Raw genomic sequence first — 14,138 nt, forward strand, 5'->3', positions numbered from 1 at the left:
ATCCAGGACATTGAGGCATATTTCTAAATAGACCTGCCTAAAATTGCACTATAAAGGTGCTTTCTGCACCGCCATTTGGGACGTCCTCTGGACGTCCCATTTTAAAAAAGGGGTGTCTCTTCTAAACGCCCCTGGGCCTAGTACGGACTCTGTCCGTACAAGATGGCGCCGGCCCTTCTACATGGCCGGCGCCATCTTTGCGTATCGGACGCTGAGCGTCCGTACGCGTCGCGCCGCTTGTGACGTAGCGAGCGCACCCCTGGCGCCTCGCTACGTCGCAAACGCGACGGAAAAAGAAGCTCCATTTTGGAGCTTCTTTTTCGGTACGCGCGGGAGTCGGGCCGTGTGAAGGCTCCGGCTCCCCCGCGGACCTACTGGCGGCGGCGGCAGACCGCCACAAAGCGGCGGTCTGTACCCCGCCAAAGAGCCTTTTCACAACCCCACAGCTGTTAAAAGAAACAGGCACTTGCTCTGGTTTCTGTATATATGTCTTAACTTTCTTCTTCCTCAGCCTTTACTTCCATCCCAGGTTGTAACAATTAGGTTGGATAGCTCTAGAGAATGTCTTCACTTTCATGAAGAAATCATTTAAAGTTTAGGCTATTATTTTAGCGATGGCAAACATAGCTTCTCAGGCTATATGCATTTCTGATGTTTAAGAAGAAAATTGTTCTGCCTGAGTTCTTTCACTGTGGGGGTGCACTGGGATGGACAGACCAGAGGCTTTGCTGCTGAGCCAGTGTTGCATCTTATTCTTCAAATCCATATCCCTCTAGTTTGAGTCTCACTTCCAAAGAACAAGAATTTCAGTTAAATCCCTACTGGCTGTCCATCAAAAAGATGAGGTGGGCAAGAAGCATATCGGGGGCTATCAGCCATCCCAGTCTGAGTGGTGAGGTCCTTTAGTCTAGGCCAGAGAAACTTCAACTGTCCAAATATTATTGGACTGCAGTTCCCATAATCCTTCATCGCTAACTGTGCTGCCAAAGGTTGCTGGGAGGTGTAGCTTAACATCTCGAGGATCACAAATTACCAATGCTTAGACTGTGCTGGGGTAACTGGACTGGAGTGAGGTGGGAATCACATGACTCTGCAATATTAGACTGCATCAGCAGCCGATGGTAAAGAATGCTAGAAGCAGCAATGCAATAACAGGGCTGCATGATTCCCAACCCTGGACTAGATCATACATGCATAAGCATGTCCATCTGTCCTACCTCCACTGATGATTTCAACAATTATATATTGTTTGGTAATGCACCCACTGCCACTCAAAAGCATGGAGCCTGTCAAGTGTAGTGGTATATACATAGAGCTTTCTCAGTGAGCCAATGCATGCCAAAGCATGTACAGGAAATTTAAGTACTGAGGTGAGGGCACTCAGACTCAAAGTTTAATTCCCCATCACTTTCTAGAGGTGCACTTTGCCCTTCCCTTCTACTGCATCTGGGCAACAAGAATGGGCCTGTAAAATTCTGTGATTTTTCTTGTTCAGTGAGCAAAATCTTTAAAATTTCGCTCACTGTAGGATGGCCCTTATAAGCCGGGACCTGATCTTTGCCTCTCTGGGCTAAACATTGCCTCAGAGAGAAAAAACTATTTGTTGTCTTGAGCATTATATAATTGCAGAGAGCCACATTCTAGTCTTCAGAAAATACAGATTCCATGCATTTCAGCTCAAGAATGCCACTAGTATGAAAAGGCATGGGGAGTATTTCTCTGCAAAGAGAGAGTAATTTCATCAGACCAATATCCTTTCCCAAGGCAAGTATTAATCCCCCCAATAATTACATTATTCTCCTTCTCAAGCAATATTTTCCTAATTGCCCTGTTAATCCCAAGAGATTCAAAGCCAAGAAGGCAAGTTTTCAGCCACATTTGAACAATACAAAGCTTGATTTCTGAAAGTAATTGCATATTTATGCAAATATATTAGCTTGATAATTACAGATACAGAGTTTGCTTTACAACACAGTTTCATTGCAAGTATCAGTTACTACTATGTAAATGAAATTTGAAATTAATAAATTCTAGCTTGCAAAACCCACTTTGCACTACTTACAAAACATCAATTTAGATGCTCCTGCCTTGTGGAAAGTAAGTTCGGTGGCCTTATATTTACCAAACGCCATACTTTTACGGTCCTCACAGTTGAAATGAGAATATGGGACTGAATGGGGTCCTATCCTTCCCCCATCCATATGTTAGGGGCAGTGGAGGGTGGGGGAACAAGGCCATATAAGACCCAAGTGAGCTAAAATAGGTCAAAGTTTAGCTGCTACTTTTTAAAACAGCTTAGGGTTTAAAAAGGAAATGTTAAACATTACGAGGTATTCCCTCGCAAAAATGGCTGCCTAGCATGGTAGAAGTAGATCAGTTGTGGATCTACTGGTCAGCATGTAACAGTGGTTCCCAAACTTCTTAAAAGTGGAACCTATCCATTGCACCTCTTTAGTCTGTGTGAGCAGACCGACCACTAATGCAGGTGGCCACTATTCCCAATAAACACACACACACCACTTGACAGGCCACCCACAAGACTCCTCTGACCCATCTCTAGGTCCCATCAGAAGGCTTGGGAATCACTGGAGAATGGGGCTTGCCAGCCAGCACGATGAGCAGCTGGAAACGAATGGAAACAGGAGCCATGACCTCAGCAACCACTGTTCCTGCGCATAAAGGCATGACCACGGACAGCATAGCTCATTTCAATGAAATTAAGTGATCCCACAGTGATCTCGGAGGGGCCTAATGGTTTGAAGCCACATTTAGAGTAAAAAGGAACAAGGAAGTCTTCACACATCAACGTGGCTCGACGTACATAAGGTAGACAACACAGGTACTGTAGGTAGCGCCACATCAAGATAGAGCCTTTGCCTTGCTGACGAAAGGTGCGATGTACCGCCAGAACATGAATATGGACTGTGGAGCCATGAGGTTTGTGCAGGGTCAGAGCATCCTGACAAGAGACCAAAGAGAAGATGACAATTACTACTAGAGCTCTAGATCTGCTGACTTGAATTCTCTAGCAATGGCTGAACTGACTATTTAAAACAGACAAGTAACAATGACCTCTTCTACACGATGAAACATTGTACTATATTAAACTATCAATGAAACAGTTTGGTATACGGGTTTTACTGCTGAACAAGGACTTCAGGAGACCAAGCTTCAAATGTCCAGTCAGCCGTGGAAAACCATAGCATGACCATGGGCAAGTCACACTCTCCCAGCCTCAGATGAAACCAATGGCAACCCCCTTCTGAACAAATCTTGCCAAGAAAACCCCATGATAGGGTTGCCATAAGTCAGAGTTGACTATGTTCACTTTGAAATCATTAGCTGACATGAACTAAGTACTGGAATAAATTTCACATGATGAAACACACAGAGGGAAGGGATATCAGATGTAGTTAACATATAAATAGCTATGCTTTCCTTCAAATGTCTTTTGGAATGTTAAAAAAAAGGAAAAGCTTGACTCATGCTGAAGACAACAGTCCATGTTTCCTAGAATTATTCCACTAGACTCCTGGGCAGTAGTTTTTCAAAAAGCACCATGTGATTAATTCACAAAATACGCCATGTTTACACAGGTAAATCAGTAACCACAAAAATGGTGTATCTGAATGTACCATCCAAGTAATTGAAGATGGGACTTCTGCACTCACAGATTCACTTGTTCAATTTCTGCACAGCCATTGCATATCAACATTCTATGAATGTCACTTTCTCTTCCTTGTCTTGAACCAGAGAGCGAGGGATTGCTTGTTGGGGGGGGGGGGGGGAGTTAACAATATGTCCAAATTCTGCAAGCCACCCTTGGCTGTCAAAAGAAATTTATACTAGGCCTGATATAGTCCAGTAAGATTCAGAGTGGGTATAGGTTTATGCAAACATAGGAAGCCGTATTACAGGACTAACCTTCATTTACCCACAAATAGTTAATGCAAGTGGCAGAAGTTCAAGAACAGTAAAAGGACAGAACAAGTGGGCAGTTTTCTTCCTTGAAAGTGATAATGCTGTCAGGAAAAAGGAACTTCCTTTACTGCTCAAGTAAGTATTTAAGGCAGCCACCGTAAGATGGTAATGTAAGATCATGGTGGCTGAACACTATTCCATTTGTTTCCCCAGGCCACTATATATTGGCCTTAGAGAAAAACAATGGTGTAGCATCCTCACCAGCTGAGTAATAATTTTTTTCAGTATGGGGTAGTGAGCAACAAGAAATGCTGAGGTTTATTATCTTGTATTCAAAATATATTATGAGTGAGAGCACAGGTGCTAGAGGATATATTTCCACATTAGTATTAGCACCTTCTGTGTGCTTATACTAGTCTCTATTCACATAATCTTCCAAACAATTTTAACATGAGAAATAAATGTATTTTAAATTATTCTGTTTTATTACCTGGCTGAGTCTCTCCTGATCCCAGAGGGAGCCTATAATAAAGGCAACTAGTCGACCTTCTTCAAACCACCCAAGTGACAATTCAGGACACAGGTTCAGAAAATGGCGAATCTCATCCAAGTGGAGAGGACAGTCTCCAGACACTGAAATAAAAGCTGTGAAAGACAACAGACAAAAAAGTAATGGTATGTTCCACTTGCCACAGCTTTAAGCAGGTAGGGAAGATATTGGCCCTTCTCTTAAAAATAAGGGTACAAAAAGTATCAATACTATCTATCAATAATATTACTGATAGATAACTATCAATAAAGCAAATGCTACATACTTCACCAGCCAAAATCATGAAAGGGACTTAGCTCTTTGAGTGTCTGAAATACTACTGTAGCAAATGCGTAAACCACAAGGGAACTTTGCATTACTGTTAAATAGCCGTGTTTCACACTGCTCCAGTACACTACTCTAAAAAACCAAAACGTCTGAGTCTGAAAACCAACTACTTATATAGTGTGCGATGTCATCTGTTCAACAGAAAAAAGATGCCACCTATGCTTATGATTCCTTTCATAAATGCAAAGAAGTACATAGGACGGTGACTCCCAACAGCATGTTCTCTTTTGAGGAACCTGGAGGGGGGAAATATCAGTAGATAATCTTATTTGTACAACCTCTCTTTCTGTGTGGGATCAAACAACTTAAATTGGATATACCAACACCTTTGCTGCCAAAAACAAACAGCTTTCCCATTGTGACTAGAAGTGTGTCAAGTATTAGTCTAAACTAAGGCTTCTAAACTACTAGAACACATACAGTGGTACCCCGGGTTACGAATTTAATTCGTTCCGCCGCCGCTTTCGTAACCCGAAATACTTCGCAAGCCGAAAAACCCATAGGCGCTAATGGGGAAAAGCCGCGATTTCGTGTGAAATAGCGCCGAAAAGCACCAAAAAAATTTTCGTAACCCGAAAAAACCTTCGTAACCCGGAACAGTTTTTTTAAAGGGATTTTTTTCGTAACCCGGAAATTTCGTAAGGCGGCGCATTCGTATCCCGGGGTACCAAAGTATAGTGCTAGCAAGGGGGTGGCATTATCTGCTTTGGGAAAACTGCCTCTGACTAGGGCAGAAACATGCCAGAAAGAGACAGTCCTCGTCCTCTGTTTCTAGGAAATGCTGCTTTTTAGTTTTGCTTAAGAAGGCTGGCTATGATAGAGAGGTTTTATACAACACATGTATTGTACGATTTTCTCCTTTTTTTTCTCATGATTTTCTCCCCACCAATGCAGTGTTTGATTTTAAAAATTTCACCCAGTACTGCATCTGAAGAGGTGGATTTATAGCCACAATAACCATGCTACCATAAACACCAGTTAGCCTTTAAAGAGGTGCTGCCACATTTTTGTTTATTTTTGCCCTCCCTTCTTCCTTTATATTAAAAAAATAACACACAGCAATTCCCAATTTCTGAGGGATGGAAGTGCCTTTCTTCTGGAGATGAGGATAAGCACTATAAAATAAAAACTCTAGGTGATAGATGAAGTGGCATCTTACCTTCTCTCTCAATTTCAAACACACTAATGGCATCCTCAGGAGTGAGGCACCGGAACTCGCTGGCAGGAAGAGTGTGCCTGCGTTGGCGTCCAGGGGAACTCCGTAGAGGCCTGAAGTGAATGGGTTTGAGAAATGGCAATGCACTGATCACAGACATCTCCTTTGTTTATTTCTATGCCTTCTTCTCTTTCTTTTGGAGCCAAGATGTCTTGATTTCAGCCAACTGCTTCCAGCACGCTTTGCCAGCAAATGGAAATACCTGCACAGCACATATCAGATTAGAGTATTTGCGTCTCCTTATATATACATGCCAGAAACATGTCACTTCTACCATCTCAGTCATCATCGCCACTACCGAAATGAAGGTCCCCCAGGTCACAGAGGTGGGCCCTTGTTATTGTTCAGCACACAAAAGCCAAAGTCCCGCAAGCATCCAGGTGCTGTGCATTAGAGCAATAATGATAGGGGAAAGGGACCAAAAATGCCTTTTATTGCATGTGGACTTGCTGACAGGGTTAAGTGGCAAGATAGGCAGGGTTAATACGCTGACGTGAGCTGTGGAGGAATGGCTATTCTGAGGTCACTCAAAAGCTGGATTGGATGACTCAAACACACTCTTAGGACCTAATCCTGACAGATACAGATTGTCTCCTGCCAGATGCTGGGTCCCTCTGCTTGCAATGGGAAAAAATGACACCCAGCCTCAGAAGGAGCATGCTGGGTTCCCACACAGAATCAGACTCTCTTAATACTGTCAAACCAAGCTTGTGCCTTCTGGAAAGCTTTCCAGTAATTGCTAATTAACCATTATATAACTCAAAGGAGACAAGGGCCAGAGCTGGAAGAGGCAAAAAGAAAGCAATGGTGGGATCAAGGGTAACCTGCGGAACAGTCTCAAAGGTAGCAGTTAATCTTATTTGAGGGAGGAAACTAATTTCTGAAAGAGCACATTAAACAGGAGCTGCTGCAGAAAGAATGCTGAAGATAAGCAAGAAATCAGCTTTTTTAAATCCACCAGCCCAATCCAAAACAGCCAGCTAAAACTCCTTTGCTCCTATCTTCTGTTCAGAATGTCCTTCCCTCACTGCCTTTTGCACACTGTGGGATGCAAACTCAGTTTATAACCTACAAAGTAACAAAAGAGCAAAACATACAGAGATAAAATACGTATATGAGGAAGGAACCAAATAATCCATTTGTTTTTAAACCTTCCAGACTGAAGCTGATTACATTTGATCATATTTCACACTGCTTCATTAGCTGATGGAGTTCACTGCCCCATCAGTCAGTGATGGCTCTTGGTTTAAGACTCTATATTTGTATTCACAGAGGACTAATGTAGTAGCATTCATCTTCTGCTCTCGTGTGTCTCATCCAGCTCTCAGACTGTATGAGATTCTGCAAATTTGGGGAATGTGCTTCCATCTGGGCAATTCATCAAGTGATAACTCATGGTCTATTTGAGATTGCCCCATTACACTCTTATAGTGCTGCTATTCCACTTTAAATGCTCTGGCTGCTTCCTGTTGCATTCTGGGATTTGTAGTCCAGTGAGGCCAGGTGCTCTCTGGCTGAGAATTCTAAATGCCTTTCCCTAAACTGCAAATCCCAGGATGCCACAGGAGGCAGCCAGAGCAGCTAAAGTGGAATAGCAGCACTATAAGAGTGTAGCCTGCTAATGTATCAACAGGTACGTAGACCCTGTTTACAGGGAACTAGGCTGGTTAATGAGGAAAGGAATGAAAAAGCAAAGGGAAATCTGCAGTGGTTAATAGAATATATTATAAATATGGATGTTCATTCAGGAATTAAATTAACCTTAGTCCTACTATAATCAATGGAATTCTATTTAGATGGGACTAGCAAGTCCCATTCATTGCCATAGTTCTAATCTAGATGGGATTACTGTATTTGATTTAGCTCCAGATATTTTAAAACACTCTTGCAGCGAACTTCGCTCAGTCAGGAAAACACCAGCACTTTCAAAATACAACTAGATGAGACCAGCTCCACACAGACTAATTACTTTCACGACTGTCTGGAAAGAAAAGTGAAGGAACGATTTTATTCCTTCGAACATGAACGATTTTGGCCTGTTGCACACTTTCAATTCCTCACTGAAGTACAAAGCTCATTAAATATACAGGGACCAACCGTAATCAGCATACTATCCTAGCATACTCCAAATATTTTCTGGGAGAGGTTAAGGATGAAATTAATTATTTTCTTAGTAAATGGTTATCCCTTCATAAGTCCCTTTTGCCACCCTTCCCAAGCACAATGCCTTCCCAAGCCTTACTGGCCTTTCGACTGAATCATAGATGAGGTCTCCCTGGAAAAGACATTCTCTATTTTAGAACATCATTCAACACTCTTCTTTCACCATGACAACTAGATAAATGATACAGATTATCCCTTATCGCTCAGGAATCTCTTGGTTGTCTCTTCTCTGTAATATTTTCATCTCACACACCCGAAACGGGTATAGTCTCTTGTTCCTTCTTCTAAGCAATTCAACCAATAGCACTATTCATTAGATATATTTTGTCACATATTCTACCTTGAATTGATTGTGTGGATTATTACACATCTGGTGAATTATAAAACCTACAGAAAATAAACAGCTGAACCAGGCTTATGCCTTATGACTGATTCATCTTGCCAATTTGAGGCAATAATCACAAACCCAAATGCTTTTTGGGTTGAAAAACAGGGTTGGAGGCATGAAGGTATATGCCTGATTTGCACCTTCACTGTTTGGGGTTAAAGGGTTCTGGGTTTAGGGACTGCAGTATGAAAAGGATACAGTGGCAACTAGCAAAGTAAATTCATACTCTGTATTTTCTGTTAGGCTGTCTCAAGAAACACTGCATCGATTTGGGCATGGGTGGCAAATCTGAGTCTTATTATCAAGTGTCAGGTACAAAATTAGAAACAAACAGAATAGTAGTAAGGATGTGTCATTGATTATAATTGATCCACTTTACTATCTATAGGCTGGCTAATTAAATCTGGAGTCAAACAAAATAAATCGAGCACCAGCAGATAGGACATATTGAAAGGAGGGCAATATCATACAACACTGCTCACAAAAGCTGAAGAGTGTAGGAAAAGAGAAAGACTGTATTTTTAGGCATATTGGTTCAATCAAGGAAGCCACAACCCTAGGTTGGCAAGACCTGATCAAGACAAAGGATGATTGGGGTTCTTGGAGTATTCCTATCCATGGGATTGCTGCAAGTCAAATGTGATCTGGCGGCAAATAACAACAACTGTGCGATTAACAAAGTGCTGCATTTCCTGTGATTGCAAAGTCTTCTACTCCTGAACCATGTCAGTACTCAATCCATTCAGTTTGTTGAAGTGCTTTCATTGAGGGGTGATATCTCCCAAACATGGAGGGACAAAAAAGATGCCACATATGCACATGTGCTTAAAGGTGTTATTTCTAATGTGCTGTTTCTCGGTGTGCTTTGCAGAGTGAAAGGAAACCAAGGGGACAGATCAGGTAAAGGAGATTAGTCCATGAATTATTACAAGTCCCTGAGGTTAATGCTTTGACGTGACAAGTGATCTGTACACAGAAGTCTTAAGTGCTACACTTCCAATCAGAAATCTGAAGACAAAGTTTTGGTGGCTATTATTTATTCCCAGTATTTGAGTGCATGGTGGTTGTAAATTAACATCAAATGCAAAATAGCAATCAACAGAAAATGGTAGCAGTGACAAACATGATACCAAACTTGCTTACCTTTTCAATTTGGACAATTCAAGAGATAGTTTCAATAAACCCTTATAAGCACAGTACCAAACCCATCTACTTTCTGAGCAGGGAAATTAGCTGGGGGAAATTATGCTACATGCATGTCTATTTATGGGAAAGCTGCTAAGTTTGGGTCCTGCAGTATGCAAGGAGTAGGTTGGCACATCATGTGTGTGCAGAGTACTCCATATTCCCAATTCAGAATTTTCCATTATTTTGGACAAATTGGTATTTAACTACTAGAAAGTATTAACCTTTTATTCATGTCTCTAAATAAGGATTTATATCACCAATGAAGTACAGTATCTCATAGGCTTTAGGTTTTTCAATTATGAATTTAGTAATTTCAAATGCTAAAAAATAATTTAACAATAATTTATATATAGTGTTTGGGATCTTTTTCTGAGAAGTAACAGTGACTAGTAGAACTTTGTCTTTGAAAGTCTTAGATAGCCTGTAGATCTATTGATCATCATCCTCAGAACAGGGCTAAGCTATTGGGTGTATAGATCTTTGATAATAACAATATTTATTGGAAAGAACAGACAATAGCAGAGCAAGCAGACGTCAACAATATAGTGTAACAGTGTTTAGCAATGGACCTAGATACTCTTTCAATATAAAAGAAGAAATTCATGCACCTGTAAAATCCTTAAGGCACTAACAAAACAGTCTATATATTATTAAATGTATGCATGAAATCAATAGAGATATAGGAAGCAGGATATATATGAAACCTCATACTACGTACTGTATGTAAAATTATTAGTCTTTAAAGTCTGCTTGCTCTGCTATTATCAAAGGAAACTTCTGTTTTTGCTGCGATAGACCAACATGGCTACCTTTGTAATTTGGTATACAAGCATCTTTTAATCACACCCTAAAAGACTGTATATATGTCTACAGACAGAAATTGACCCTAATAATCCCATTTTGGGAGAAAGGCGGGATATGAATCAACTAAATAAAAATTAATTAATTAATTAATTAAATTCTAGCTTCTGGTTACCTAATTACAAATTCATGAGGAGTTAATTTGTCAGTTCTGATGGGAAACACAATATTTTCAGATTAAAAGCCACAGTTTTAGGTATGTGAATTCCTTCATATTTTCTCCCACAAGGTGGAATGTGGCTTTGGAATGGATTGCTTTTTAGGGCCATTGGCTACCTGCTTATGCTAAATAAACTACAGTACAACTTTCATCCAGTACCTTTATCGTTAGAAGGGTTTTAATGTATCCCATGTATACATTAGCAAATGCAATGAGAAACCAGATAAAACAAAAGTTATTTAATGTACATCTCAGTCCTAAACCAACTCACTCATAATTAAGTCCTGATATCTGGGGATGTCTTCAGGTTAGGAAGATTTAGGACCAAAACATATTGCAGAAATAATCCAGTTTGAGACTGCCCCGGCTCAGTGCTAATAGAGAATTGTTGTTTATTATGGGACCAGAGCTCAATGATAGAGGCGGCTAAAAATGCCTCACAAAACTACAGTTCCCAGATTTCCCCAATAATGAGCCAGAGCAGTCAAAGCAGTCTCAAACTGGATTATTTCTTCAGTGTGTTTCGGACCATAGTCACTAGGAAATATTGTTAGGACAGTAACCTGTAATCCTGTATACAGCTAATGCTACTTAAGTTCCATGTGGATAAAATATGCAAACTAAAAAAAACCACTAGGCTATGATCATCTTCTACACACTTACATATGTATCAACCCTTTCTAAATCAGTATATAATTTTTCACTAGTTGAGGTGAGGATGTTGTAAAACATACAAACATTAGGAAGGGGACACAATTTCCAGAGACAGAAATGAGGAGGAAACCTTACCCTCAAATTATTTTATTGTTGTGTTGAGATACTGTGATAATCGGATGTTAACTCAAATGTTATAAAAACATTTTAGTTGAAAACAGCACATAGCTATAAAAGAGTACGCATTCACTTTCTAAATGTGACTTTTCCCAGCTTTGGAAGTCACCATCATAGATGCTAGAGCAGAAATACAGTATAAGCTCTTACCTGTGCATTAAACTTTCAGGATTCTACTGATCCCCCAAGATAGCAATCTGTAGACTTTGTAGAGTCACTGCCAAAAAGAAGAAAGGAGAAAACAAACTGAAGTGAATGCTGATGCGTTACCAGCTTCTTTTCTAGAGTGGCTAAGGGAACTCCAGCTTATATATTTGTTATTTAGAAAGCACGTGGCAAGACTCTTAAGACATTTTTAAACCCCTAGACTTGCAAAGGGGCTTCAAGTTGACATGGCAACAAAAGGATCCTAGCAGGCTTTACTGTTTTGGCATGGTTTTCAGCTGAGGGATAAAGTCTTTTAGCTGATTGCTAGATACAAGGATCATCACAAGCCACAAGTGAATTGCTCAGAGATACACCAGCAGAAAACAGGTGAAGCAAAAACACATTGCATGCCCTTGATGTGATGGTAAACACTAAAAGAGGGTGAACTAATTGTGGCCTGGGGGCTGCATGCAAACCTCTAGGTCCCACTTTTTTGTCCCTGAAGCCCCATACCAGTCGCCCAAAGCCCCCCTCATATTTAAAAAATAATTGGCATGATTGGCAATTTTTGCCCTGAAACCATGCAGAAAGCCTCCCAAACACCTCAAAACATATGAAAATACCCTGCTGCGCCCCACAAGTATCCCAGAGTGCCATACTATCTCCAAACACCTCTATTTTCTTCTAAAGTTGCTTTCAAAATGACAACAGGAATTAACATGTTTCGCTACCATTTTGAGAGGGACTGTAGAGGAAAAATTGAAGTATTTGGGCTTGCTTTGGGAGATGTTGTCAACAGGGGTCACCTGGAGGGGAGGAATATTGTTCCTTGGCCCCCTTGCAGTTGCCCTTCCCTGCTCTAACACAACTTCTCACTCAGAATTTAATATCAGTGCTCCTGCAAGGCAATTTCTTTCCTAAACCTACCCTTGACCCCTTGTATTCAGTTTCTGAATCCTTCATCATTGCTACACAAATAATTGCCTAGGCAGCCGTATTAGAAAAGGGATAAACATCATCTGCCCTAAATGCCACTTCCCCAAATGCATATGATTTGTTTACGGATTCTATAATAATTTTATTGCAAAGCAAGGGAAATGTGCATAAAAAGCTCTAGACATTAGCCCTGGAAGCAGGACTCTGACAACCAAAGGCTACCCAAGACTACAATGCTGGGTTAATTTTTTAAGGGGCCAGGGAGTGTTTTACAATGAAAAACACTATTTTTGCTCTTTTAAAAAAAAATCATATCTGAAAGATCTTATTTATGGATTCTGTAGGAACTATGAAAATACACATTTCATGGATAAAAACAGGGACATGCTTTAACACCTCAGTTCTCACACCAAGAATCACTCGTTCCACTTCTTCAGCACATTTTTAAAGATTGTCCACATATGGCTGGGTGCTCAAATTATTCCATAGTTACCAATCCTCCACTTATTTAAAAGCCAAGAGGAAGATTGTTTCTTGGGCAAAGACATTGTGCAAAAATCATTCCATGCAGCACGTTAATGGCCGTTCAAAATATACTCCAGCAGGGAGGATGAATGAAACAGGAGGCTGTGCTCTGTATAGTGCCTTAGCATCCAAGCACCTACATTTACCCTACATACACACAAAATATAAAATCTATCCACTCGCAGAATTAACATCTGGAGACATGGGGCAGAAGGGAACCCATTTGGGGGGGGGGGTGTGCAGGAAAAACCTAGCAAATCACACTAGTAACATTGAAATACTTCCCAAAAAGGCAAACGATGATAAAACCGGGACATTTATTTTCCCTATAACTGTGGCATATAGGCTACAATTCTATGGAAAATATGACTGATCCTACGGGCTGTGTTCAGTCATTGTGATAAACCATGGCTTATCCTAACAAGACTAGCTGCAGGGATCCTTGGGGCATGTCCGCTCTCCTTTCCTCTCCACCACATGGCTAGAACAAGTTCATATGCTTTTGTTTTTGCTGAGGGTGATGTGACCTGTCATTTTGAATAACATTGGTTATCCTTAATTCTGGTTGATTTCAGACAAACCAATGTTAAATCAAGGTTTATAAAACTAGTTTGTCAATGTTCCCAATTTAGATGACATGAGAAGACAAAATGCAAAAGGATCTTGTAGCATCTTTGAGACTAACTGAAAGAAAGAAGCTGGTAGTATGAGTCTTCGTAGAGTTGAATCTAATTCCTCAGATGCATGAAGATGGGAAGTGTTAACTAAAAGAGGAAAATAAAGTTTTCAAACCTCCTCTTGGCTGTTTGTGGGGAAAAGAAAGAAGCATACAAACTCAAATATCACCCCAGATGTGACCAGCCATGCTGAACCATAGTTTACTGTAGGGTTAGGAAGCACAGGAGTGATCCTCATGCAGATCTTC

The 14,138-nt window shown here is 40.6% G+C and overlaps 1 protein-coding gene across 1 annotated transcript; it reads right to left on the minus strand.

The window, feature by feature from the left end:
- Positions 1 to 423: 423 nt before the first annotated feature.
- Positions 424 to 11,833, minus strand: AANAT (aralkylamine N-acetyltransferase). The gene is made up of 4 exons (XM_042452813.1): positions 11,756 to 11,833; positions 5,958 to 6,216; positions 4,412 to 4,566; positions 424 to 2,959 (listed from the first exon to the last, which is right to left on the minus strand). Exons 2-4 carry the CDS (start codon positions 6,112 to 6,114, stop codon positions 2,654 to 2,656), a joined length of 618 nt encoding a protein of 205 aa, XP_042308747.1. The 5' UTR covers positions 6,115 to 6,216; positions 11,756 to 11,833; the 3' UTR covers positions 424 to 2,653.
- Positions 11,834 to 14,138: the final 2,305 nt, after the last annotated feature.

The sequence above is a fragment of the Sceloporus undulatus genome, chromosome 2 (assembly GCF_019175285.1).
Source record: "Sceloporus undulatus isolate JIND9_A2432 ecotype Alabama chromosome 2, SceUnd_v1.1, whole genome shotgun sequence".
Taxonomy (NCBI): Eukaryota; Metazoa; Chordata; class Lepidosauria; order Squamata; family Phrynosomatidae; genus Sceloporus; species Sceloporus undulatus.